At 44.6% G+C, this 27,424-nt stretch overlaps 1 protein-coding gene across 12 annotated transcripts in view; it reads right to left on the minus strand.

The window, feature by feature from the left end:
- Positions 1–27,424, minus strand: part of LOC311274167 (traf2 and NCK-interacting protein kinase-like) — a 65,862-nt gene that overhangs the window by 8,284 nt on the left and 30,154 nt on the right. For 2 of the 12 annotated variants that reach the window (XM_084381607.1, XM_084381603.1), the window contains exons 3-30: positions 25,171–25,227; positions 24,105–24,230; positions 22,603–22,713; positions 20,281–20,371; positions 19,681–19,811; positions 19,537–19,591; positions 18,623–18,701; positions 18,354–18,529; positions 16,471–16,537; positions 16,189–16,387; positions 15,121–15,237; positions 13,460–13,546; positions 12,387–12,599; positions 11,432–12,031; positions 7,841–8,005; positions 7,302–7,568; positions 6,040–6,146; positions 5,561–5,676; positions 4,864–4,961; positions 4,683–4,706; positions 3,728–3,796; positions 3,078–3,184; positions 2,746–2,848; positions 2,365–2,514; positions 1,823–1,922; positions 1,480–1,650; positions 1,253–1,396; positions 681–815 (exon numbers count right to left, since the gene is read on the minus strand). In XM_084381607.1, coding sequence (XP_084237733.1) covers positions 681–815; positions 1,253–1,396; positions 1,480–1,650; positions 1,823–1,922; positions 2,365–2,514; positions 2,746–2,848; positions 3,078–3,184; positions 3,728–3,796; positions 4,683–4,706; positions 4,864–4,961; positions 5,561–5,676; positions 6,040–6,146; positions 7,302–7,568; positions 7,841–8,005; positions 11,432–12,031; positions 12,387–12,599; positions 13,460–13,546; positions 15,121–15,237; positions 16,189–16,387; positions 16,471–16,537; positions 18,354–18,529; positions 18,623–18,701; positions 19,537–19,591; positions 19,681–19,811; positions 20,281–20,371; positions 22,603–22,713; positions 24,105–24,230; positions 25,171–25,227 — 3,865 coding nt within the window. The remainder of the gene's footprint in view (positions 1–680; positions 816–1,252; positions 1,397–1,479; positions 1,651–1,822; positions 1,923–2,364; positions 2,515–2,745; positions 2,849–3,077; positions 3,185–3,727; positions 3,797–4,682; positions 4,707–4,863; positions 4,962–5,560; positions 5,677–6,039; positions 6,147–7,301; positions 7,569–7,840; positions 8,006–11,431; positions 12,032–12,386; positions 12,600–13,459; positions 13,547–15,120; positions 15,238–16,188; positions 16,388–16,470; positions 16,538–18,353; positions 18,530–18,622; positions 18,702–19,536; positions 19,592–19,680; positions 19,812–20,280; positions 20,372–22,602; positions 22,714–24,104; positions 24,231–25,170; positions 25,228–27,424) is intronic. The other 10 variants (XM_084381604.1, XM_084381611.1, XM_084381609.1 and 7 more) reach the window with 7 other exon arrangements.

Here is a 27,424-nt window from a genome sequence, read left to right on the forward strand (position 1 = left end):
AAGAATAAAAGTCCATGTTTTGGGATCTACAGCAACTTCCCTTAACAACATGAGGCAATCCAACTGGTACTTAATCTGAGTTACTGGTAGCAAAAATAAAATACATAAACACAAAGCTGCTTTATTTTGAAATTTCACAGCCAGCAGTATAATATTTTACTTCTAGGTATGTGTGTTAATAGTGTGGCTGCTCCTTTCCTGTTGAAATGTAGTGAGACAACCAGTGAGCCAAAAACTTGCATATCAAACTTCATTTGTTTCTATTTAAAGAACATCACAGATCACTCTGGCCTAAATATCAGCCTCTGCGCATGTGATCGCAATTCATTTACTCATTTGAAGGCGCCATCTAGGTGGGGGCCTTGGGTTTTATGTGAAGAGCTAGTTAAGAGCTACGAGCCAGGCTAAAGTCAATTAAATTAGACAAAAATCAGACATCTCTAATTATGGTTTGACGCAACGGCAACAACAACCACATACGTATGAAGGAAGTGGATCAGATGATTTACCACGGAGTGTTTTGTTTTCTCTGTTGATCTTACTTTTTCCCTTACTAACCCAACTGTGTTAGATGATGGCGCCTCACATTACCTACATGTTTGTACAAGTCAGCGTCAATGCATTAATGTTCAGTATATATACACACACACACAGAACCACACATGCAGATCCTTACTTACCAACTTTATAATGCACACAGCCTTCCAGCTCTCCAACTGTAATCCAACCCTGCTTCTTCTCTACTTCCGGGTCGTTGTGTAATATTCTGTTCCTCAGCCAGGACAAGTAGTAGACACGCAACTTATTCTTCTTCCCTGAGAGGGATGGGACAAAGAGGAGGCAGACAAACGAGATTAAATTTACTGGAAAGAAGCGATAAAATCCTAGCCAGGCATCACCAGACCAATTGTGCAAATACGACATGAGTTTGCTGATCCGTCTCGTTCCCAGCCTAATAAAATCCCAAAATATTTTAGAAACCTCCTCCGCTGTGACCAGCACACAATGGCACATTATTTAGGTATCGTGACTGACATACTGTAGATGACTCAGGCAATTTTTCTTTTATTACTACTCTTGAAATTATATATTTACTTTTAACAAGTCTTGTGTTTAACTTTCTACAATTCAAGTTTATTTGAATTTGATAGATATATATACTATGGATGATTGCTTATCGCAGACTTTATCATCAGGACCTTCTTAACTGGGCATATCTGAGATGTAAATGCAGTGTCTGTGTTCGACCTACCAGATATGGTGACCAGCACATTGAGCCCCTCCAGCACATCCATCTGCAGGAAGCGCCGTCTGGTGATCAGGTTGTAGACTTTTCCTTGTCCACTTCGGTCGAGCAGCATAAGGCCATTCTCTGTCCCCACCAGCAGGTTCACACCTGAACACACACACATATAGAGTCAGATACACAGAGAGAGGGATCATGGTGTTCAGGACAGTTGATGAACGTCCCCCTCTCACCCCAGAGTGCTGCACACAGGATCTCAGAGTTGAAGCGTTTCTTGTATTTGCGGATCTCTGGTGTGTCGCTGTGGGGCCTGATGTTGGTCGGGTTGACGTTGACCACGGAGATCTTTCTGGCTTCGTTTAGTCTGGCCTGCTCCTGCCTCAGCAGCTCATTAGCAAACATGGCTGGGATAGCACAGAAGAGAATAAAGAAGGAGACACAAAGTTATTTTGATTTTGAGCTGCGCAGACATTGCAGGTGAAAAACTAAACAGCAAATTTGTCCGTCTTGGAGACAAACGTCATTGAATGATTCACAAGAAATAACCCAAAAAAATCTTTCCGATGCTTTCCTTACCTGCAGCTGAGTTTTCATCATCGGTTTCACCTGGGGAGGTTTGATAGACACGAGGATCAACAAATGGGGTGAAGGACGCTTTAGACCCGCCCACACCGAACTGCAGGACAGAAAACAGCGAGTAAGTATTTTTGTTTTTTACAAAACTAAAAATATACTGTGATGCAATTATTTTATTTGACCAGTGCTGGATTCATTTATACTAATTTTGATAATTAATTATTGATTTTTAAAGGGTCTCTGTGGAACTGTGTTGTGCGGCAAGCCAGATGCTAGTTTGTGTTAGCGGACTCCATTTCTTAAACCATCCGAGTCCTTCATGAAGAAATCCACAGTCCAGCAGCATAAAACAACTTAAACAAAACATCCACAGGCTTGTATACACGTATTCACATCACCTTACAATTCGCTCACATATGGCCAATAAAAAAGTGATTAATACAAAGTAAACTGTTACATAGAGCCCCTTTAATACTACCACATTTGTTTAACCCTGCGTTTTTTTTTTGCAGCACGTATTCGGGGATGTGTTTGTGCCTGACCTCAGCCATGTCACTGAGTTCCTGCAGGGCTGTGGTGGGTGTGGCTGAGGGGGAGTTGCTCTGCTGCACCAGGTCAGGGAGGTTACCATGGTTACTGTGATTCCCGAACCCGTTGCTCTCGGTGTGACCGCCTCTCCTCCTCTCCTCCGCCTGAGAGACAGAAAACAAACAAAAAAAGAGAGTTGGAAAAACAAAAGGACTGTTAGCAGTTTACAGGAAAGCGAGGATAAAGTGGTGATAGAGAAGCAAAAATGAGCCCAGTGTGATGGTAAAATATAAACACAGTTTATTCTCTGGTGTGTGTGTGTGTGTGTGTGTGTGTGTGTGTGTGTGTGTGTGTGTGTGTGTGTGTGTGTGTGTGTGCGCGCGCGCATTCATCACCTCTCTCATCACGAGAGTCCCGTCCTTGGAGCTATTATAGGCTTCTCCCAGAGAGTCCTCTGTCAGCCCTCCATACGACTCACCACTGCTCTGCACTGCTGGCCTGCAACACACACACACACACACACACACACACACACACACACACACACACACACCCGATTATTTACAAAGCAATTCTCCCAAAACTATACTGACAAGCTACTGGCATGGCGCATATTCCAAAGACATGCATAACTCAACACAAATGGGAACTGACAAGTCCAGCTTGAAAAAAAAACAAAAAAACAAGAGAGTGAGAGGGCAAAACAAAAGCAGAGGGGACAACTTACATGATGCGGGGGATGTCGCTAACAGCAACAGTCCCATCGTGTCCCACCGTCTCCCCATCCTCATCGCTGCTCTCTGAATCTTCACTGGAAGACGAGTAGTCCGTCACCTTTATGAGGAGGCAAGAAGCAAAGACAGACAAAAGAAATGGAATTGGTCAGAATCAATGTTGAATATGTGGAGTTATTTAAATTACAGGTTACACTGTGGAGTTTTTTGACAGCTCGTAGTGTTGTAGAGCAATGTTTTCACCACTTTGGTTTGTTTGTATCGCGATGCGTTCACACAGGAAACTCAAAATATATTCCTGTTGCTGGTTTCATGCTATTCTGCTGATCATAATCAGACAGCAGTAACACAACAAGTACAGAGTGTAATGTGCCTACAGAGGCAAGGAAGTAGACTGCAAAGTGCAGAAAGTGATATACAGCAAGTCACAGTTGAATATATTGTTTTTCTAAATTTGCTTTATTTATTTAATTTATTTGTATTGTAAATGACCAGATCACAAGTGTTTCTGTTTTATTTTTCATCTGTCATCTTACCCTTTCACCTTCTAACAAAGACTACAATAAAAATAAATATATCTTTTTACTCATCATCATCATCATCATCATCATCATCATCATCCCTTTGGTAAAAGTCCTTGTACCTTGACTGGAGGTCTGCTGCCCTCCTCCACCCTCAGTTCTCTGAGCTCCTTGGCCAATGCACTTAGGTCCTATGGAGAAAAAAGAAGAGGAGAAAGAAGTCAAGTCAGTTCTGTACCATCAGTCTCAGAACCTGAGGAGTGAAAGTCCAAATCACATACAAGGAAGAGGGGAGCATAGTGGGGCAAAGAGTGGGACGAACCATCAGCATCGTGACAAGAGGACAACTGGCTTGTTGTCAAACAAACATCCGGGGCTTTCTAAACAGAGGTGTCCTGTGACAAGAGTGCTTATCTGAGACCACGTTTTTCCAGCTTCGCCACATTATAATGTTTACTTTGTGACATAAAAAGTGATCACAGATCAGCACTTTTAACAGCTCACGAGCAATTCATTAACGTTGTGAAGACAGAGAAGAAGAGAGAGGACAGATAATCAGGCTGGGTGTTCTACTGGAGGGCAGCAACAGTCTGCACCCCTTCTACCAATCACCCCCATGCCAACTGGTCCGTGGTTCTCCCCTCCCCATTCAACCCATCGGATGGAGCAGACCAAATCATGCAGACGGGGGTGGGACCGCCATACACGGTGGGCTTACCAGCTCCTCCTGACCAGTAATCGTGACAATAGAGAAACAGGAAAAGAGTTTCAGAGACTGTTCAGGTGCTTGGCACTTCAGGTTACTCACGCCCAGACACACACACGCACACACAAACTTGACACATGCAAGCGCGCGCACACACGCACAAGCACGCATCCACATACATTCTCTCAGGTATGTGTGTAGAAGCACACATGCACCGCCATCGCCATTACACCCTGATATTTGAAAGCGAAAAGAAAAGAAACGTCATCTTCTTGTGAAGCTCCACCATGCGAGGGGAAAAAAAGGGGGCTCCGAAGATCGAGGCAAAGGAAAACCGGGATAAAATAAGGGGGGACTCGAGTGTCACTAACCTCATCTATGGCTTTCTTATAGCTCTGAAGAATGAAAGGACAAAGAGAAGGAGGCAGAGAAAGAAACGAAGAACCAGATGAATAGCAGGAAAAAGGAGAAGAGGCCTGTAGAAGATTCCCACGGAGGAGATTTCTGTGATCGAAAGTGAATGTGAGTGTGTGTCTGCCTTGTGTGACTCACAGCAGGTCTGCTGGGTCTGGCTGATTCACGGCCCTCCTCCTGCTTGGGCTTTGCCTCCTGATTGGCTCCTGGAGGGGATCCTTCCTGCTTGGTTTGACCTGATCGGAACATGGAAGTAATTACACCTTTGAGCCGCACACACACAAATAAGCATCCTACAACCTATTTCATCACCTTTAGTTCCCTATCTTGATATTATCTGTGTCCTGTTTTACATTTCTGCCATATTTACTGTCAACCCCGGCTGCAAAATGCTAATAACGTCCAACAAACACGAAGGAAAACTGATCCCACCACACTTCAACCTTTCTCTCTCTCTGCCATGTGTTTGTCAAGGGGAGATCCATGCATATCTTAGATATCCCCCTGGCCTGTTGTTTGACACATCCCCGTACGCCTCTTTCTATCACCCTCTCTCATTTCCTCCCCTCTATCTCTTTGGAGGCTGAGGGTAACAGGGCACATCAGACAGGTTGATCAGAGCAGAACTGCGACTGACAAAGTCCCGCTGATGGCCTCTGAAACTCTCCGCAGCCCTGTGAGCGCACGTGGACGTTTGCGCCTTTTCCTTCCGTGTCCGCATTTGCATGTTTTACAAGAGCGAGCACATGCACCGGATTTTAATCGTTTGGGATGCAAGCGTGTCCGTTTGTCAGTTTTCGTTTCAGTGTGCGTGCCTGTGTGTGCGTCTTTGTACCTCTCCTCTCGGCCGAGCCTCCCTGAGATGAAGGGGAGGAGGAGGATGACGAGTTGGAGGAAGTTCGTTGCAGCATGGCGTCCAGAGAGAGCTCCGAGCGCCGCAGGTCTGGGTTACTGAAACGGGAGGAAAATGTTCATCACTCATTTCTTAATTCTTTAAAATTATGCAAAAAAATTATTGTGTAAAACAGATGTATGCACCGTAGAAGTGCGATGATTTTATATACTTTAGATCATCTAAGGCAGCTCCTGCAGTGCTGATTATTAATCCTATTGATTTGCATTTGTATCATATATCTTAAAACATGATTTAATGCCATTACAAAAAGTGCTGCCGTATATACAAGACATCTATTTTAAAATCCCGAGAGAATTACGCCTGATAAATATTAATAATGGAAGAAAATATGTATATATCAAACCGGTCTGCATAAATGTGATCAGCAGTGTCTTGAAGCTTTGATTTGGGAGCTTTACCTGGCGCGTATGAGCTGAGAACCTGTGCGAGGGCCCAGACCCACTCCTCCATTGGGGGAGTTCTTCCTGACCAAGGCTGGGGAGATGGAAGTCGTCCTCTGGGGGACCTGGACACACAAAAATGCACACAGACAGAAGGTCAGCACTGCTGGAATAGCTTGTCTTTTAATCTCGTTTAAAAAACGTTTCTTATATAACATATCATTAATAAAGATGTATGGTGGTATGGTAAAAAAAATGGGGAAAAAAATAAAAAAAATAAAGACCCAAAAAACTACTTATGTATGTGTATTTTGCTGAAATATTCACACATTTGATATGAGGAATGTGCAATATTAAACATCGCGAGATTGTCTCTAGTTGAACCTGATGTATTAAAGTGGCCATTAATAATTGACACTGAGCTACAGCGAAACGCCACTTGAAACAAATGTATGCCAAGGGTGTATAGTGGGAAACCCCCTGTCCTACTTTCTATCCCCCCTACGTCCTGTGCCCTCGCTCAGACCACATCCACCATGAAAATCAGCCGACACCCTGATCTCAATTACTTAACTGGAAAGCAGGTGCCAAAATCGCGGTGACAAAATCCGCCCGCAGACAAACATATAAACACCTGGCTGCTCAAAACCACTTCTGTAGTAGGGTGTCTCCAGGACCACATTTTACCACGATGACACACACACACAGACTCACAGGGTGACAACAATACAAGCCTTGCTGTCACAGCTTATATAAAAAGTCTGGCACATTATAGCGTGGGTGGTGGTGCTGTAAATCCTGCTTGTGAGTAACGTTGAGTGGCTTGTAGTAGTGCACCTGTCCTGGCTAACAATGCCAACAAGTGTCATTAAAACAAAGCAAACGACAGGTCTCACGTCATGTTCTACATTTTCTTGTATCAAAGTCAACAGCTTAAGCCAGACGGCTCATGTTTTTCAAGTTCTGCAAAAGCTGATTAAACCTTGCGAAACAGCCAATTGTTGCACTCTGGTTTCAACATCAGTTCAGCTGTCTCACTTGACAAAGGGCTGGGCAGTCACTTTGTGACCCAAAAAATGAGAACGATTCAGCTGATCGGCATGATGAGGTTTGTGTTTATCTTGATGAACTTGATGCAAAGAGCGTGTTTTAAGATCCACTACACTAAACAAGTTCACAAACATTTATAAAAGGAGAGGAAAACTAACAATTAACATAAAATTCACTACAGCAAACACATCATTAGTGCCCGTCTTCCCTCATAATCGTGAGTCGCTGACCTTAGGTGGGATGTCCTCCTCTCTCAGCCAGGCAGTCCTGTCCCGGTCTCTGTCTCTTTCCCGTTCCCGATCCCGTTCCTCTCTGCCTGCGATGCGCATCGGGGGTCCGGGGGTGTCAGAAGTGGGATCTGAGTTCTGCCGGGGCATCTCAGGCCTGGGGGAGCCTGCGCTGACGCCCTCACTCAGAGCTGAACCCGTCTGGTCCTGCAGAGACTGAGAGCCAGACATGGAGCTGGAGTGGGTCTTCACTGGGACCAGGTGAGCCATCTGGAGGAGGGACAGAGAGAGAAAGACAAAGGGAGAGAGAGACAGATGGAGAGAGGGAGAGAGAGATGAAGAAAACATACAGGTAGAAAAGGGAAAGATGGGAGACAGATGTGAAAAAGAGAGATTGATCTATATGCAGACATGAACTTTAAAAGGAGTTCGTGGTATAAGGAGCAAAGAGGTTTTGTGATTATTTGAACAGATATACTCTTCACTAGGAAACACAAAACATTCACATGCCTTCTTTCGCAAGTGCACACACACACACACACCTGTGGTTCGATGGAGCGGTGGATGGGTGGGGTGCGGGCGGGCTGCATGCCCCCGCTGCTGAAGGACTCGGAGCGGGGAGGGAGGGAGGGGTCGGAGATGCGGTTGGACACTTTGTGCTGCAGCGCTGGGGAGCTCTGTCTGTTCAGCTTAGATCGCTCCTCCACCTGGGACAGGTCACATACCACTGTCACTCACAGCCCGTCACGCGGCACAACAACCAATCACCACGATCAACCTACTGCAGGTATCGTTCCACCACATGCACCTCTATTAGCCACCAGATAATCTTATCATCAGCCGTGACATTCATGACTCATGAAAGAATCTGCTCCAACAGATTCAGTAAGTCTGTTTTCTTGTTGCAACCTGTCTTAACTGCCCCTTTCTTAAAAAAATAAGCAGCTGAAGCGCAGCCAGACTTCCACAGAAACCCTCAAAGGAACATTTGTGTCCTTGCTCACCCCATCTACTTGTTTGTCTATGCTTATCTTCTTGTCCCACATACAGCTGAGGAGTAAGAATGTCTGATGGCTTTGGGAAAAGGTCAAGAATTACTCCCTTATCTTCTTCAAAAGACACCACATTCAAACCAAAATGTAGTGAGTCCACTACATGCCAAGGCAGCGAGTGCACACATTTGAATGCATGTTTGATTGTTAGTGAAAATACGAGCTTGAGTGACTGTTTCCACCGACTTGTGGGAGTGCGCGTGCGCGTTGGTGCTAACGAGCACCAAATATCTGAGTGAGGAAGGCAGAAAGCTCCTCTTGCCAATGTAATCAGATTATCAGATTATCTGCTGTGCAGTGAGAGAAGGCTCCGAGGAATGCTCCCAACTGTCCAAATCACACTTTTCCACTCTAAACAATCTACTCAACGGTTGATGGAGGGTTGAGTCATGGCTCAGCAGAGCATAGTGTCAATAGCCCACAGGTAAACATGCATGTGTAATGATAAGCATCCCCTTCGGAGGCTTTCAGTAATTCCACATGAGCTTATAATCTAGTCGGATTATTCAAGATTATGACCTGGGTCGGAACAACTATGCAATACTGTGTCATTCCTCAAATCTTTGTTAGTTGCCTGCAAGGGAGTCAACTACACCAAGGTAACTATGACACACAGTACATGGCGGCAGAAAACGTCCCAAATATGTTGTCGGTTGTTCACTTGGAAAGAAATGCAACTACTGATGAAGCTCGGTACGGACAACAAATGGAAAAGACACATGTAGCGGTTCAGGAGAAGCACTGCTGTGATCGAAGGCGAGTTTGGTCTGTGAAGGCAGCGGGCGATCGAGGTTAAAATGATCATCAATTCACCTAAGAGAAAGAGAGATTACTACAAGAAGAGTCCTTTACAGAAGAAAAACCTTTTGGGTAGTGCTGCTTAAATCTTTACTTTCTGTGTCACTCGTTAGTTTGTGGACTACCTTTTTAAAACCCCCAAGTTTGGCATTTACGGCCGTCGTCATTATGGGTTTGTGGAGCCAGAAGTGACACTAGGTAGGTGGCAGCAACTTATCAATCACAAGGTAGCCACACGCTAAAGCATACCATGCTTTTTCGTCTATTTAACTCTACATGAGATCATAATTTTATTATAATTTAGGAACTTCTCTATTGGCTTCACTTTTCAGACCCAGAAGCTCCGTCCACTATTTGTACGGTCTACAGTGCCTCCAGCCAACTACCCAAAAGCTTTTTCTTCTGTGGTGGAGAAAACACAAAGCATTTGTTAGTTAGTTGTGATCACTGCCGCATCTACACTAAGAAAGAAGACAGAGAAAGATAAGAAAGGAGAGCAGATGGAGTATATAGGGCATCCTCTGAGGTTTCAGGGTTGTTAGAACGATCCAACCATCACCACTTGGCCAGCACCCATCACCAAGCCGAGATTTGTTGACTGACCTAAAAAGGAGTTGGGATGGGTGGGTTTTCCTGATGACAGCGACACCGGCGTGTCTAGAAGGGGGGGGGGGGGGGGCTTGCCATGGTGCTTTTTGGGTAACAAGGTGGCTGGCAGGGTTGGGGGTTGGGATTGGGGTTGGGGTTGGGGTTGGGCTGTGGTTTACGAACCTACCAATGGTTCAGAGTGATATTAGAGACTGTCCCAGAATATCGGCGCCTCTCGTCTGGATCTCAGTCCCAGTGGAGAATATTGCGAGTATAAAAAACTGCAGGTTTATAAACTTCATTATCAAAAGATAAATGTTAATATATACACAGATCTGTATTGTTCATTGTGTGTTTGTACTGTATGTAAGAATATATGTTATCAGAGTATGTATGCTCTTGTACTTATATCTTTGTGAGGACTAATGTGGGGCTGCTTTGAGAGCCAAGACTTGGTTTTAGGGTTGAGCTTAGGGAATGGTTTTGTTAAAGAGGTAGTAGATGTTTTATTTTGTGACCATGTGAGAACACTTATTTGGGCTACAACTCAATATTTAAAGATCAGATTGGGGTATTTTTACGATTGTATCTTCATCAGTTCATCATATATCAAGTAAGCGTTTAAATTTGGAGATGCGGAAGTAAACCTTAATGTTGTATCAGCCAGTACTAAAGGCAACACAGGGTTCAACAAATCAAAAAAACTTGACACCGGAGGCAAAGGTGCCGCCTATTCAATCCAATGAGAACTGCTTGCATGGTGCATACACCAAATAAGCTTTCTTGCTTCCAGGTTTACTTTCTGGTAGTGTGGGCGCCCTTGTATGAAGTTCAGCATGTAGACATAATGGTTACCGTAAGGATTTGGGGCTGGGGAATGCATTATTTCAGTCACAAATATATAAGTACAAAAATGTGAGTGTGTTCCTATACATGTGTGTTTTGGACAGGGGTCTAGCACTCTGCTCCAACAGATCTGATACAGGACTGGGATCCAAAGGGAGAGCCATACGGGGAGCAGTGAGGGGTAGAGGCAGGTGAGATGAGGTGGATGGTTCCAGTGTTGTTCAAGTTGGGGTGATTGCGGAAAGGACAAAGGGTTCTGTCGTCCATGTTGGTCACAAAGATCTCAGGAGAGAATGGAGGGGAAAAGCTGGAGCTTGGGCTTGTGGATAAGGGGGAGTAAGACGGGGAGTGTTGTGGAGAGGTGCGTGGAGATAGGGCCAACCAAGGAAGTGGAGAGGATGGAGAGCCGGGTAGCAAGCAGTGAGAGGAATTCTGGTTCAGGCTCCGTCTGAATATGTCTTCCGGGGCAGAGGCAAAAAGGTCAATCATAGAGGTACTAGCTCGTCTTGCGTTCTGCCCCCCTTTGTCTCCTCTTCTGTCCGTATCAGAAGTAAGGAAACAAGAGCGACTGTTATCAGGGACTTCAAGAAAGTTGCCCATGTTGTAGGCAGGTGAGTAGGAGTTTCTTTTTCTAGGTAGGTTGGAGTAGAGAGCACTGGCAGGGAAGGATTGAGAGAGGGGGTCAGTTGAGTCAGATGGTGTGACCATCCAGTCCGAGTGCAACACAAGGTTCTCAGTGCTGACGGCTGTCCTCATCCCTTTCTGCCACCCTCCCTGATACTCCGGTTCTACATCTACATCTATTCTATGGCAAGGTGAGTGCGACCTGTGGCGAGGACGGTCACTAACCAGTTTGACTGCAGGAATGGCGATATGGTTGGATCCAGGCTGGGGTTCCTGGACCTGTCTTGGGGACTGAGGATAAGGTTGAAGGGCCTTAAGCTGTGGGTCGGGAGACATTAGCCCTTGAATGGCTGCCTGATTGGGGGCAGAGAGAGGCCTGTCTCTAGACTTTTCTTGCTGATTACTGGGCCCCAGAGCATAAGGGTTGAGCACTGGACTAGACGGGCTGACTGGCCCTTGACTAGACTGCTCTTTATGACTCTTAGTAGGTCCTTTATTTGGCCCTGGGCTAGCAGCCTGGTTCTGATTCTGGACTCGCCCTGGGCTGCGCCCTCTCTGACTGAGATTCTGAGCCCTAAACTCTCTGACTTGCTGACTTATCTCCTGCTTCAGCCCAGGATCTAGGGGTTCTCCGGGGTCGAGTGAAATACGGATATGGGGGAGGTGGTTGGAGAGGAGCTGGGCACCGTGGGATGGGGTTCGCCTAGGGGCCTGAGCTCTGTGTTGGCCGTGAGAGCCAGGGGATGAAGCCGGTTGGTTGAATGACTGGTGATGTCGTAGTTTGGAGTGGGGTGGGTTACCCTGAACATGCTGCTGCTTCTGGACCTAGGAATCAGAGTCAGAGGAGGGTAAGCAACAAAACCAACACACACAAAGCAGACATCACAGTGCGATTATAAAGAGCAGCAGCGTAATTTCTCAAGCGTCTTCGGATTAAACAGGCGAGGACTCGCCACTTTCCATTTTCTACTTTCCTCACAGGACTGCTGCCTCTAGTAAGACCTGCTGAATAAGAAATTAACAACACAAGAAGGCCACTTGGTGTGTATGACGCACAACAGGGGTCGATTTACAAGACATTACCAGGATAATCGTCAACACATGCACATTATGGAAAATAACTCATTACATAATCACAATTGCATGCATGTCTTTGTACATCATGCATGTTGTGACTTACCTCTTTAGCCCAGGCAGGCTTGTCATTAGGATTGATGATATCTTTGTAGTGGTAAAGCGGTTTCTTCTCCGCTGGCCTTCCCTCCTGCTGCTGCTGCTGTTGCTGCTGCTGCTGCTGCTGTTGTAGAGACACCAGGTAGGCTCTCTCCTGCTGGAGCTGCCTCTGTAGCCGCTCCGCCTGCCGCTGCTCCTCGACCTGCTTACGCTTGTACTCCTGGAGGGAGAGAGGAAGAGCGGGAATGGGAGGGAGTGATGAGAGACAGACCTGTTTCCAGTCACACATTCACAAATCATGCAAAACTGAACTAAAATGAGCACAACTGGGATCACGTATGGAACATAAACCTTTCACAATTATAATCAGTATTATAAAGCTGATGGTGGGTAAAAGAGACGAGGACATTACTGGACATAAGGCTTTGGCAAAAGAGACAGGGGAGGGGAAGTCGGGTACTGAGGGGAGGGAAGATGGAGGGAGTGATGGGGAAGAGGCCAGTTTTCCCACACATCCTTGGGTTTTGGTCTCTGGAGTTCACATGGGTTGGATCTCAAAAGGTTTCCTTGCAGGCTCTCCTTCAATAAATGTATCCTCAAATAGGATGCAAGGATTAGTGAACACATACTACAAAACATACTGAGAATTCCTGACACTGATAAAGCACAAAACTGTTGCCCAAGGAAAGACTGGGGCAGTGAGAGAAAGCCTGTGTGGGAAAACAATGTCCTACTTTCTCTTGGATGTTCTCACTTTGTGTGGGCCAACATGATTGTGGCTGACAAAACAGTTTTTCTGCACCCTGTGGGGAATCCTTTGAGATCCAGCCAACTTAATGGTACTGTACATGCAATCGGCGATCTGAATTAATTCAACACAAGCATTAGAGATAAGCGATTCAATGTTTCCGCCTCATGTTTTTCCTCAGATCTGTAGCCAACAGGTTGAGTGACTCAGACTGTGGACTCCCTCACAGTCAGTTCCTCTGTACAACTGCCACTCGGGTGCATGCAGTGGGGATAGGGGGCCACACAGCACAGATGGGGAGCAGTAGTAGCACGTGGGAGGGCTCTGGTTACCAGCAGTAATGCTTGTTCCTGTAGTAGCTGCTGCTGGAGAATCTCTAACTGCCTCTGTTCCTCTTCCAGCTGTCTACGGATATACTCCTGAGCAGCATGTCGGCACAAGGAGATAGAAATAGACTGAGACAAAAATCAGGAAATCTGAACATCCAAACACAGACACAGAGAGAGGAAATACAGAGATGGAAAGAAAAATAGAGAAGATAATCTCCCGAGGTTTGCTGTGAATAAGGAGAGTAGATGAGATTCAGAAGCCAGATGAAGCGAAGAGGAGACCGTGTTCTCGAACAGTTGTAATGCGTTACAGAGGAAAAGTGACAAAGAGGCAGGGACAAAAAAAAAAAAAAAAAGAGGTTTGAATATATCTTTCCAAAACATTCGAAAAAAGCGTGGGAGGAGTGCAACAGAGCGATAAAGAGGGACCAGGACAGACAGAAAATACACACCAGAGCAGCAGGAAGTTCAACGAGAGGACAAGGGAAGGAGTTGTTAAAAGAGAGCAGGAAAGATGTAGAGGGAAAGATACAGAACAATCGTATAACGTACATAAGCCAAGTCTTTTATGCTACCCGACAGTCTCTTTACATTGATATTTTGACCATAAAATACCTGTTCAATAGTGTCATACCTTTGTGGCAAACCAGCCATTTGTTAGTGCCTTATAATATTGGCAGGTAATATTGTAGCGGGCATGCCTTGATTTTTGTCCTAAGGGAACTACTGACACAAAAGAACAGCTTTTACAAAAGCAATAATCTCTTGCTTTATTGAGTCCATTTTAACCTTTTATTTGATTTCTTGGTATGCAAACCTTTTCAATGCAAAACAAAATCTACAGAACAAGTTGCACATAGCAGATATCTTAGACGGACAAGCCAGCTCTTCAAGGAACTCATTCTTTTCCCCTTTCGGACGAAGATAAAGGTCTCCCGGGGAAAAAAGCAGGTTTAACTTTGTTCTCTGTTCCAAATGCAATTGATGCGCTTAATTTGCACTAAACCCTTAACTGCCCTGCTCAGCGGGACTTTAACAATGGTTTAATTCTTTTAAAAAAACAGATACATCCCTTTCATTCGGATGTTTGCTGTAGCTGTTGTGATCAGTGTCCCGTGTCCTCTACTGTAAATCGTGGGACGATAAAGATCCGAACACTGAGCACCGCTATACTCAGTTGTTCTTTTGAAAAATTCAGGGAATTTGTGCATTTGCCTTAGGCTAACTGCCAAAGAAAACCCTTTTTGTGGCGCTTTGTTGCAACAATATCTGATTAACTGACTGAATATGGCTGACAAAAGATGGACATGGCGGCAGAAGCTGAGAAGAAGAAAGTGGGGGAATTGCACGAGGGGACCGAGCCATGAGCGCAGGAAAACAATGTATCATCAGATTAAAAGTGTCTGAAACTGAAATCCTGACAAGAAGGGGAAAAAAACATGAGGAAAATATGACTTTGAGGTCATTTAAGGAGACGAGTACAATCACAGTGAGTCAGGAAGACGGGGGGAGATGTTGCCTTAAAAGGAAACGGAAAAACAAAGGAAAACTAAAGGGCAAATGAGAGATTTTGGACTTGTCATCGCGTTACACACTCCTGTGGCACCACACTGTCTGCATACAGTAATATTTTCTTAATATTATACTACAGTAAGTGTATGAACCTGTTCTCTCTCTGCGTGCCTCCTCTCCTCCTCTCTACGGAGCTGCTCCATTTCCTCGTAGCGCCTCCTCTGCTCCCTCTCATGCTGTTTCCTCAGCTCACGCTCTCGCTGCTGCTGCTGTGAGAAGAACGGAAGCACAAGAAGGCTCAGAAATCGCAACACAATGACTTGTCTGTTTTTTACACAAATTGTTCAGAGATTTTGTCTCCGGTTCACACAGGATACAAACGTATTCAGTACATTCGCACTTGCACAAACGAAACAAGCGCATTTGCTCACTCAGAGCCACGGGCACACACTTGGCCCTGAGTGGTGGGGTCATGTTAGTTGAGTCGAGTCATGGTGCTTAGCCGTGCATTGGGAGGCAAACCCTAGTGGGAACCCAGAGAGAGCGCGCAGATTATGGGCTAAGGATTTCTTTCTGTAAGCCTGCTCTCTGGAACTAAGAGAAGGACGCTGGGGAAAGGCTGCCTCTGTGAGTGTGTGTGTGTGTTTCTGCTCTCCTCCTCTCCAGCAGCCTCTACCAATTGCTGAAAAGACTTTAAATTGCCATATTGGGACAAATGATGTTTAAAAGGAGAGAGCGTGAAGAGCCAAACAGAGGCGATGCACCTGGCTGCAGCCTGCAGAATGGAGCAGGGTTAGATGCCAAACATTTAATCCCACTCACCGTGGTTTAATTGGTTTAACTGGTAAATTTGGACAGGGCTGCTTGGTGTGAGCGTTGTGCTGAACAGGTAGATGGTGTATGTATGGTGAACAATTTATTATTGACACTGGTATGAAGAAAAAAACACATATCTTTACTTTTAACCTGCTTACTTGACATATTAGCTAGCTGGGGTTCTAGCTATAATTAGGCAACAAGAGTGAATAATAATAGTAGCTGGGTGGTGTGAAGTATCTAACTGACAAGTGAACTAGCTAATCTTTATAACTGATTAACACAGCAGCACAACGTTTATGTTTAAAGGAAAGGGAATCTGACATTAATATCCATGTTATAAATGCAGTCAACAAGGTCAAAGGTCACGGTTAATGCTTCTTCCTCAGCCTCTTCCTGCTTACCTCCTCCAGCCGCCGCCTCTGCTCCTTCTGCTCCTCGATGCGTTTCTGTCTCTCGGCCAACAGCAAGCGTTTGTGCTCCTCATTCTGCTGTTGCTCCAGCTGCTGCCGCCGCTGGGCCTCCGAGCGCTCCTTGTTGGCCAGCTGGAGGCGCAGGAAGTCCCGCCTCAGGGTCGACTCGCCAGGTATGTTGATGATGGAGCTGGGGACCAAATGATTTTGAGTTCGTGAAGAGATGTCAGATGTTTGTGTTTTAATATTTGTAGGTTATGTGAGAATACCGACCTCGGTTCACCCATGTCTCTTTCTTCATCCTCCTCTTCACTGCCGCTGTACTCGTACTCGGTCTCATCTGACGGAGAGAGGAAAACGTCAGAATAAGAAAAGAACAAACCTAAAGTGAGCGAGGTAATAACCAGCAGAGAGCAAAGCCATTCCACTTCACTTTTTTACATTTTTCACTTGAGCTACTTTTGTTCATTACTAAGCCGCTCACGATTTTGGCATTCCTGGATTCTCGCCCCTTCAAGGCACTTTCTTTCGGCCACTTTAAATAAGAGTATAAATTGTAATTTTACTGTGTGTAGCGAGGTGGAGAACATTAGCTCGGAGCTCTTTCAGTCAAGCGGGGCTTAAAGCATAACGGTTGCAGAAGCCGCCCGGCTCGCTCTCCCTGAGACACATCCACGCGGACCTGTCCTCTGAATGTGACAAAGTGACAGCTGGAGAAAGCCAGAGTCTCTACAATGACAAGACATTTCTATACATCATCACGACGTCCGCCCTGCAGCGTGTTGTTTCTTGAAGCGGTTAATGTGGTTCTTACTGCCGCGGCTCTGTGCGCGAGTGCCAGTCTATCACCCTGACTGAGTGTGTGTTTGTGTGTCGTGCTGCAGTGCAATGGAGGTCTGTCACTTTTATTTCCTGCCCAGCTGCATGAATGTGACACCACGTGTGTGAGAATTTGCCTCTGTGTCTACATCTGAAAGAGTACTACATCTCACACTTATGGCCATCATTTTTGTGCAATGAGTGTGTGTGTTTCTTTGTGTGTGTATGAGAGCACTTAAGCCACAAACTGAATGTCATGTGTGGGCCTGCTGCACTTTGAAGTTAGCACCCTTAAGATTAAGGAAGTTGTCAGCAATGGCTATTCAATATTTACAGATTCTGTTATGACCCGTCTATCCACGCGTTTGCAGGGAGATCACTGGGATAGTTACTAGGGAAACGATTATGGGTGATACTTCCAGCGTAAGCAACAAAGTATCATAATAACTGATGCACCAGCGGCACTTTCATACCGCACAAGATAAAGTTGCTCCCCTAGATCCATACTGATCGCTCTAAGAACAAGGACAAGCGTCCTGTTACAATGGAAAACGCAGAAAGTTGCACCCAAAGTTCACGTAGGTAACATCAGGGTTGGGAACAAGGTGGATATATTAGTTTTTATTGGTGGTGGCGGGGTCCGCTTCAAAATCCGATTCGAATTGCGTTAACATGCATGATTGCTTGGAAATGATGTAAGTATGTAATCCAACGTTAAGTTTTTCTTAAAAGCACACCAAGCATTTCTTATGCTTCACATTAAAAGCACTGAACTGGCAAAACACAAGTAGGCTTTTATTGTGAAACAGTCACAGTAAACACAGTTTATTTGTCTTATAGGTTAGCAACAACTCTGCCAAATACCAAAACTGTGTGCGGCATTAAATTAGATCATATTTGCTAGTTGCGTGATGTGAAAAGGCCAATCACTGAATAACCTATTTATAAAGAACAGCATGAGTTTGTTTGGCTGCACTGAAAACAGATACACCAGTTTGTTGGATCTGGACCTTTAAGTAGCTGTTCAACCACTGTTTGCTGTACTTGTTACATCCCCACCATCAGTGTCGCCAAACACTTTAAGGATTATAATGTTAACTGAAAATAATTGTGTTACTTTTGGTTTTATCAGCAGGTTTTGAAATGAAACACTCAGCAAGAACCACTAATATGACATAACTCTGTGATATACAATGCTATAATTATAAGCTGCAATCTATCAGGCTTATCTTCCTAATGAAAGTGTCTCTCCACACACACCACGTCGGTGTGAATCTACTCGCACATCTGCGTTTGAATCTATATTGTGTGTGTCTGCGGCACGTGTTCTTCCTCACCCCTCTCTCCCCTCTTCTTCTTGGTGCGGTCGATGTGGTCCTTCAGCTGGATGCGGACCTGCCTCTCGTTGGGCAGGTCCCTGATGAACGGGTGTTTGAGGAGCTGCTCCGTGCTGGGTCTCTGGCTGTGACTCTTCACCAGGCAGCTCTCTATGAACGACTGGAACTTCTTCGACCTGAAAACGCACACGCACCAAAGAATAAATGAAAAACAGCTGCTGTAATCCTGTGATGTGATTATCCCGCTTCGAATAGTGATACACACTCACCACTTCTTCGACTTGAGTCTGGGGGCGGGGTTGCGCGGGATGAGGAAGAGAGCTCTCATCGGGTGCATGTCGCACAGCGCTAAAGAGGCAGAAACCAGGCACAAGACAATGGGCGGGTTAGGGTGAATGTTTGCAGCTAATTGCGCTAAACATTATCGTGGCATATAGTCAAAGCCAGTTGGAGTTAGCCCTCACATGATCAATACATGCTGTCGATACTGATAACAATCCAGCAGCTTTACAAACAAACATACACACTTAGGTCTTGTTGGTAATAAATCTCACTAATGGAGTTCAGCTGCGTATATGAGAAAAGTGGTATACAACCATTTGTGGCTCCAGAGGAAGGCCGCATGTAATCTGTTAAATTGCCTCCGTTCATGTCAGTCAGTGGGTTGCATTGTGGGTAATGTAGGCACCAGGTTTAGGTTTAGCTTGTCTTATCTGTGCCGTGTTTTTAACATTTGCTGGTATCTTAATTAATGCTATTACTTTGTGTTTACGTCCATGCAGGCTGAAATAATCTCATCCTGTTAGAGGCCTCCTTCCCAAATGCAGCACTGCACTTTCCCAGACAAGAACAAGAACTGAACAACCTTGATAAAAGTAAATGATGTCCTTTATGATTACTGTGTTCAGGGACCGACTGCAGCTCGGGCAGACTTTCACCAGAAGTTGCTTTTTTCACTGAACCAGAATTATAATCATCATATGACTGAAAAGGGGAAGAAACAAAGAGAAGAAGAAACAACCAATTCTATCTCTGCTCCTTGGCCTTCATTAGAATTATGGCTGCAGACGAGTTGCATTTGCCCCGACTGAAAAATGATCCGGCTCCTGATTACAGCAATCTCATGCAGTAGCGCTAGGAAATGATGTGTAGCAGAGGTGTGGGTTAATGACTGGGTACGTACGTGGTGCTCCTTCAGCCATCTCTATTGCTGTGATTCCCAGCGACCATAAATCACTCTGTAATGACAGAGACACAGTCCATGAATAAAAAGAAAAAAACACGCAGCAGACAGACATCTTCAGCGGACAGGAGGACGTTGAAGCACCTTGAAGTCGTACGTGGCGTCGGGGTTCTCGTCGCAGGCGATGACCTCGGGTGCCATCCAATATGGCGTCCCGATAAAAGTGTTCCTCCTTCCTACTGTTCTGTCCAGCTGGGCCGAAACACCAAAGTCCACTGCAGGGCAACCACACACACACACACACACACACACACACAAACACAAACAAAACATTATTTTTCACTGTGTGCTTGTTTCAGCGTGTGTGCTCCGATTTGGAAGCACACCAGTGGGCTTTACTGAATTCGATAATGGACTCTAAACAGGAACGAATTGCCCAACCTGCAATAGCTTGCATGCACACAAACAGACACACACACACACACACACTTTATAATCCCCTCCCCACTGGGTTTTAGGGGGAGAGCGGAAAAAAAAAAAAAAAAAGAGAGACAGAGTTCCTTCTTCAGCAATCTGCAACACGAACAGTGGCAGAGCTGCAGAGAGTTGAGTAGGCTGGTATTCAGCATAAAAGAAGAAAGAAAACACACACACACACCTCTGAGCCATCTGAAACTTTATACCTCCTCCTGCCCTCCCAATCCTAAAGCCGTTTTGTCAAGTGGGGTTGGATGGCAGACTGACCTAGTTTGACCTCTGCGTTCTCAGTCAGCAGGACGTTCTGTCCCTTGATGTCTCTGTGGATGACCTTGTGCTGATGGAGATGAGTCAGACCCTGCAGACAGAGACACACAGTGAAGGAACGCCGCTGCAGCAATGAGCCGAGTCATGGTTATTACGATTTTTATTATATAAAAGAGCTCGTTCACAAAAAGAGGCGTCTTTGAGGAGGAGTAGGAGCGCCAAGGTTGCTCCTGTGTGGCTGACCTTGACCTCTGACCCCTTACTTACAAATGAAAATGCTTTATGGCAGAACAGCAGCAGTACAAGTGCTAGTATCAGTCTTATTAGTAGTTTTAGAAGAAGTGGAAGCAGATATAGCAGCAGCAGTATTATTTATACATGAATATCCAGTATAGTCTGTGACTGTTTTATTATTCTGTCTGGAAAATCAACTATTCAATATACAGACAGAATACATGTTAGAAACCATATTATTATGCATGTTATCTTGCATGAAATGGTCCTTTTTTCTATTATAATTAAATTCAAACATACTTTAGGTTTTCAGTGTATCGAAGCCAAGCAAGTGACGAGTGTGTGTCAGGTAATTACGCTTTGAAAGTTGAATAATTCTTATTTTAGCGAAGCCTCTTTTATCAACTGTAAAGCGACTGAAACATCGAGAGGAACACAGAAAAGCGAGACAGCCGGGACACAAAGAGAGTATGTTAAAAAGGGACAGAGGGCAGACGAGGACCCAAAAATAGGAGAGAAAAAGGAAGACAAAGGGGAAGAAGAGACACAAAATGTGAAGGGACAGAGGCACACAGAGAGAAACGGACTAAATCCGAGCAGGACGAGAGGAAGCATAGAGCACGAAATAAGATGAGAGACGAGGGGTGAAAAAAGGAATAAAAGTGGATGAAGGGAAACCATTGTTGCCTCAGTTCACAGCGGCACTGCGTCTAACTGACAAGATGCAGTGATATTGCCGCGCTCTGTTTGAGGCTATAGCCCTCAGCAAAAAAGAGAAACGCACAATACCAGTTAGTGCAGATAAGATGGGGGAGGAAGGGTAAGATTTTCCAAGTAGATTCAATTCATTTGCTTCACGTCGCTCCAAAAACACAGATATTATGGAACACAAACAACTGGGGATCGCTATCTAAGAACAGGTCTGTTATACAATACTGAGGAACTGTGAATACTATGGAGAGAAGCTTTACAGGCATTACATTACATGAGAATTGAATTAAGTTTAATTAATATTTAAGAAATAATATAGGGGATCTGTTCAAAAGGAGTGTTAAATCTACGGAAACACATTGTTTACATTTATTATTATTATTTTTATTTTTGTTTTCTCACTTGTTAGACAAAATAAAATGCTTTCAAATATTCCTTTTTATAATATTAGCCCCTTATTTTAATACAGACAACCGAGAAATCTCTTTATCACGGTGGCCCCTGAGGGTCAAAACACAACAACATTCCAGAAAACAACTTTTCAGATAACATTTGCAATTTTCTGAAATGTTGTGTTTTGACCCGCAGGGCCTCCAAACTATTTTCTGAGGAAGGGAACAGTTGGCTTCATACAGGTTTAGCCCGCTCCCGTGTCAGCGGCTACAACAGCAGCTGTTATTTCAGATCAACTCATGTCATAGATGCCAGAAAACTCAACACTTTATTGCTCAACAGCGAGTCGTGTCCCGAGATGACACAGGGAGACTGTTTTGTCTCGCTGCCTCTGGACTGCCTGCTGCCGTTGAGAGCAACGACTGCGTTTGGCTTCAATTTCCTTTTTTTTTTTAATCCCTGTTTGCTGTCGATGTTATAATCAAGAGCCTGACCATAAAATTACAGCAATTTTGTTCTCGTTGTTTAACTTCTGCTTCGTCAGTGGTGTTGATGCAGATTGTAGCCGTGCAAGGACAAGGAAGTCGTTTTGGGGAACCAAAGCGTAAAACAATAGAGAACGACGGTTGTTGTGGAACAAAATTATGTGTACACATTCATCTTATGGCCGCGTTTATCAGTGGGAATTATTTGAACTTCTCCAACGGGGATTATCTGATTCAGACTTGTAAGGCCTTGTTCCCTTTGTGTAGGAGGATGCTAACATTTGACATTGAAAATAAACGACATCAATAAATAAATAAAAGTTATATTTGGAATAATAATCAGAGGCGTTTTTGGTGAACTATATCACTTTTTCTCCCATTCTTTTTTCTTCATTCATTCAGAAGAAAACCTTATCAAGGATCAATAATGTCCTACTCATGAGGGACGTGTAGGATTTAAACAGCAGAAACATTTTTACAGATGTGACTTGCCGCTTACCCTGAGAATCTCTCGGCAGATGTAAGCGGTCCACTCCTCTTTCAGAGAGTTGCCCTTGGTGTTCTTGATCAGGTCCGTCACTGAGCCGGCTCCACAGAACTCCATGACCAGCTGCAAACACACAAGGTCCATTATCGACTGTTCGGCAAAAGGAAGCAATCCGTTCTAAACAAGCCCGTAACTCATAAAGCATCTTACCGAGATAATAAGGGAGCTAGTTAAGAATCAGATTTGTTTATTTATGTATGTATCACAGTACATTTCTCTACTGTCCTCGCACCTCATCATATTAGAGCCTGACTGATACAACAACAGGCTAACGTTATGTGCCAAAATCAGGTTACTACAGCTATATATCGGTCATGGAGAATAAAATAACCACCATATCAACCACCAATCGAGACATTTTTGTCTTAAAATATATTTAATGCAAAAAATATCATTTGATATATTGTTGGCTTAGATTGATAATATTTACAAGAATTGCTATGGTAATCTGCCTCAGAAAGCCAGTATCATAAGGCTATACAGACTGGGTACTGATGCATGTGCACAGAATAAAAAGGGCTTTCTTCAACTTATAAAGAAAATACACAGTACCCATAATCACATTACTGTAAATGCGTTAGTAATACAGAGAGCAACACACATTAACAACACAGCCATAGCCACAGACCACCGAAAGGACTGCAGAGACTGACTAAACGGGGTCACGAGATCACATGAACGAATCAAGTCCATCTCTTGACCCAAACACAATGTGTCCATTCTGTCCATCCCTCTCCTCTCTCTCCATCCTTAGCTGCCTCATGCTCTCATCTCTCCTCTCGTCATTCATCCTTCCCAGCATTACATCCCCCTGCAGATATCCGGGCAAAAGTTCAGCTGGTCAGTTCTGGCTCTGCTTCGAGCTCCCCTCATCATCACTCTGGATTACAGACTGAGAGGAAGTTGGCAAGGAACAGCCGACCCTCTTCATCCAGGATGAGCAAGCGTGCTCAGGCAAAGACAAAGGAAACTCACTCATACAGTATGCATAGACATGAGGGGATACATGTCAAAGCACGCAAACATGCAACTCATGCTCATGTTGCGCACCCATTAACACACACACGGGGAAAACAGGCTGTTGAGTCAGGGGGAATTATGCCGGCAGTAGATCAGGCTGCTGTGTGTATACGCATATGTTTGTGTGTGTGTGTGCGTCCTCCCATTGTTGCGTGATGAATGCTACAGGATCAGAGGAGAGAGGGCTCCCTCAGATCGCGTTAACACATGATTTATTGCAGCAGCCAGCCAGCCACACACTCGTTCATATGCTTTATATCTTTCACGCACACACGTTAAGCATACAGCATATTTCAGCGCAGTCGCAAACTACACACTCGCTTCTTTTCAATCTAAGTGTGAAGAATGGAAAGTCGCTCCGTTCTGTTGTGCTCTGTGCAGACCACAGCCGCCCTCTTATAGAGCTCCTAAACACGCAGACGTGAGGCACGTACCCAGAGCTGGTCATCTATGCCGGGAGGGTTTTTCTTGACGAAGGCTCCGTAGTAGGTGGCGATGTTCCGGTGGTGGCTGTACTTCTTCAGCATGTTGATTTCCGCTTTAATCTCCTCTTCTTCATCCTGACACACACACGCGAGAAGAGAGAAAAATCAACAGGCGTTATGAAAACACACGACCTCTACGCGTGACCCCTCGTGCATCTTAATAGGGAAAAGGATAAAGTTGTTGACGGGGCCATTTAACTGCCAGAAACTCACACAGCTGGGCTCTAAATATTCCACAATAACAGCATTACTTTTTAATTGCTTTCGTTTAAGGGGGATTGCCGCCACAAAAGCCAAAAGCAGTTGTTTGAAACAAGCCGTTCGGTTACTTAAAAATGTAATTTCTTATTCATTATGCACAAAATTATGCAGTGATTACTTCAATTTAGTGTTCAGCACGCATGAAAACAAAAACACTTGTTTTAGCGAGCTGATTCTGTACAGTGGCGGCTCATTTAGTTAGCAAATTGTCTTTGCACTTCATTTAATTTTCATTAATTAGCACAGTCATTCATTTTTATTGTATTTAAGCAGATTTATTCGCACACCACAGCCATTCATACCGTTTATTTGTTTATTCATTGCTCACACTGTTTTCCTCCTTTGGTAATTTACACACCTGCATATGTTCATATCCTTATCCACTCACTCATCCATTCATGCTCCTTTGTTGCCTCATTCCTGCAGTCCTCCATTGTTTCGCTGGCAGCTGAGCGCTGACAGCGAGGCGTAGGGTGAGAGGATCTCTAAATATAGCTGAGATTCCCTCCTGCTTTACAGACACGCCTGAGACCACACTGCTGTCCTAATACCTCCAGCTAATATTACCATGGCAATAGGCCTGTCCTCATTTCCTCTCCGCCACATCACACGCACACGTGCGCGCACGCCAGCACTGACTCATCGCTCATAATTAGATGACATGGTCGACGGTGGTATAATCACTTGAGATGATTTGCTGTGCGTGGGTACGTGCGCGAGTGTGAGAGCGCACGCGTGTATGTGTGATTCTTACCCCGGTGACATCCATGACCTTGATGGCTGCCAGCTGCCCGGTCTTAACATGGCGACCCTGGTGAAAGGAGGAAAGGAGAGGGACGGTCAAAGACAAAATAAGATGGCAAAGTCTATTTAACAGTTTACAGTCGTTGCTCTTTCTGCATTGAATCAATCAGTCAATCTTTATTTGTATGGCACCAGATCATAACCAGATCATTTCCCCCATGAGCATGCACTTGCAAAAATCCTGTAGTAAACATGACTTGCAGAAGCTGGCCCAGTTTAAATCGTGACAAAGACAATATGTAACCTTTAAAACAAAAATTCTAAATGTTAAGCGCCAGCCCACCACAAGTAGTGCACGATGGACTGCTGTTATTCCCAAGCTGACACAAAGGTCTTTACATGCAAGTTGCAACAGCACATAACAACAGTTAGTAAGGTTTTCTGATGCTGCTAAAGCTCCTGGATAAAAAACAAGTATTTCTCCAAAGCATTCAATATTCATGATTAAATACTAAAAGCATGAATCAAAGCTAAAGTCAGACACTCAAATACTCAGTATATGCACAGCTGTATGTCTTCCTCTATCATTCAAACACCACAGTACTTATTGTAAACAGGACATCCCGAAGGAAATCCAGTCCAATAAGAGACAAATACAACATTTTTTAAAGACACAGTCCAAAATGTAGACACAAGTGTCACCCCATCATGAAAATAATGGTTTGTAAACTGCCATTATCCCCAAACTGAAGGTACATTGGCGTTTCAAATCAAGTCTTTCTCGAAATTATTGAATATCTATGACTAGACTAGAAGTTAAAGCCAATAAATCATTCTGCATCTGAAGCTTGTGACATTGCCTTTTCCAAACTTTTCCATCTTAATCATCTGACGTCACAGTCGAATAAATCGAAGGAAACTGACAAATCATTACCATTACACCGCTTCTCCATTGATCAGCAACTGAAAAGACGATGGATAGCGGGGGAAACAAGGGCACGACTGGGTCAACGTGATTCCCCTGTAGATGTCACTGTGATTTGACTTCAGCGGCCCGTAAAAGTTGTGGTCAAAAACACAGTTGAGGGCGTCTTAAGATATACGAGACGGAGAAGAGAACAAACAAAAGACGGATACCAGTCTGCACACTTGACTGTGTTGTGTAATATCCAGGCTAGGCAGATGCCTGAGGGAGCCAGGAGGCGAGAAACTGGGAGATTGGGAGCTGAGGGGCAAACTGAAGGCCCAAGTGGTCCGTTTGCAACAGAGCATCTGTGGCTGTGATTAGCTAATGAAGCTAACAGGGCTAGAGACGCTAAAACGACTGACGGCTATTACTTCCACCTGTCTGGACTCGACTGATTAGCATGTTACAGTCTGAGCAGAGCGGCTTAGCAGCAGTGGCACAAACAAACAAACACACACACACACACGCAGCCAAGGACACACACTCGCACTCAAAACAAGGGCAGGACTGTTTTTCCTGGTGGAATTGTTATAAACCAGATGGCATTAATGGTCTGGCTCGAAAGCGCCTCCTGAGGGTTTTTAATCGAAGGGTTATTCTGATAATGAGCGCCTCAACCAAAACAGGAATGCTACAGTAAGAACAGAAGCCTATTATGGATACAAAAAAAAAAGTTTGTGGTGTTATTGCCTTGCAATTCATTTTGCAGGAGCGATTTTACAGCAACAAGACCATCTCCGCACCCGGCCACCGGTCATTAGTCATTCTCACCGCCTCAGATTCTACTTTTATCTCGTTTTAACAGATCAATCGTACTCGCAGGCTCACTGAAAACTCGCTTTACCAGATGAATAGCTTCAGAGCTGGAGCTTATTCAATAAATACGGTTATTAACTGCGAAAAAATGCGGGCGACTTAATAAAGCTTACTTGTTTCCTCAACACTCATTTTATAAAGTTGCTGAACTGGCCAGCGGTCAACATAATGATACAATGAAATCTCTATTAGGGCCAAAAAGTGATGATGATACTTATTGTTCTGGACTGAGGTCAGAGTGATTTAATGAATTCAGCAAAAACATGTACAATCCTGATTCCAAACAAGTTTTGGATTTTGGGGGGACAGGCACCAAACGTTATAAGCATCTTTTAATCAGACTTTATCAGATTATCTGTGACGTACTTGTGGCTCTCTCCCCATCCATTTAGATGGGGGCCTGGTCCTGTTGGGCCAAAATAGCTGGCAGTGGAACCCTTGCCAAATTGCTGCCGAGTGGCGAGACTTGCCTCGGACCTCG

This window comes from Pagrus pagrus (genome assembly GCF_965226575.1).
Source record: "Pagrus pagrus genome assembly, chromosome: 18".
NCBI classification, from domain to species: Eukaryota; Metazoa; Chordata; class Actinopteri; order Spariformes; family Sparidae; genus Pagrus; species Pagrus pagrus.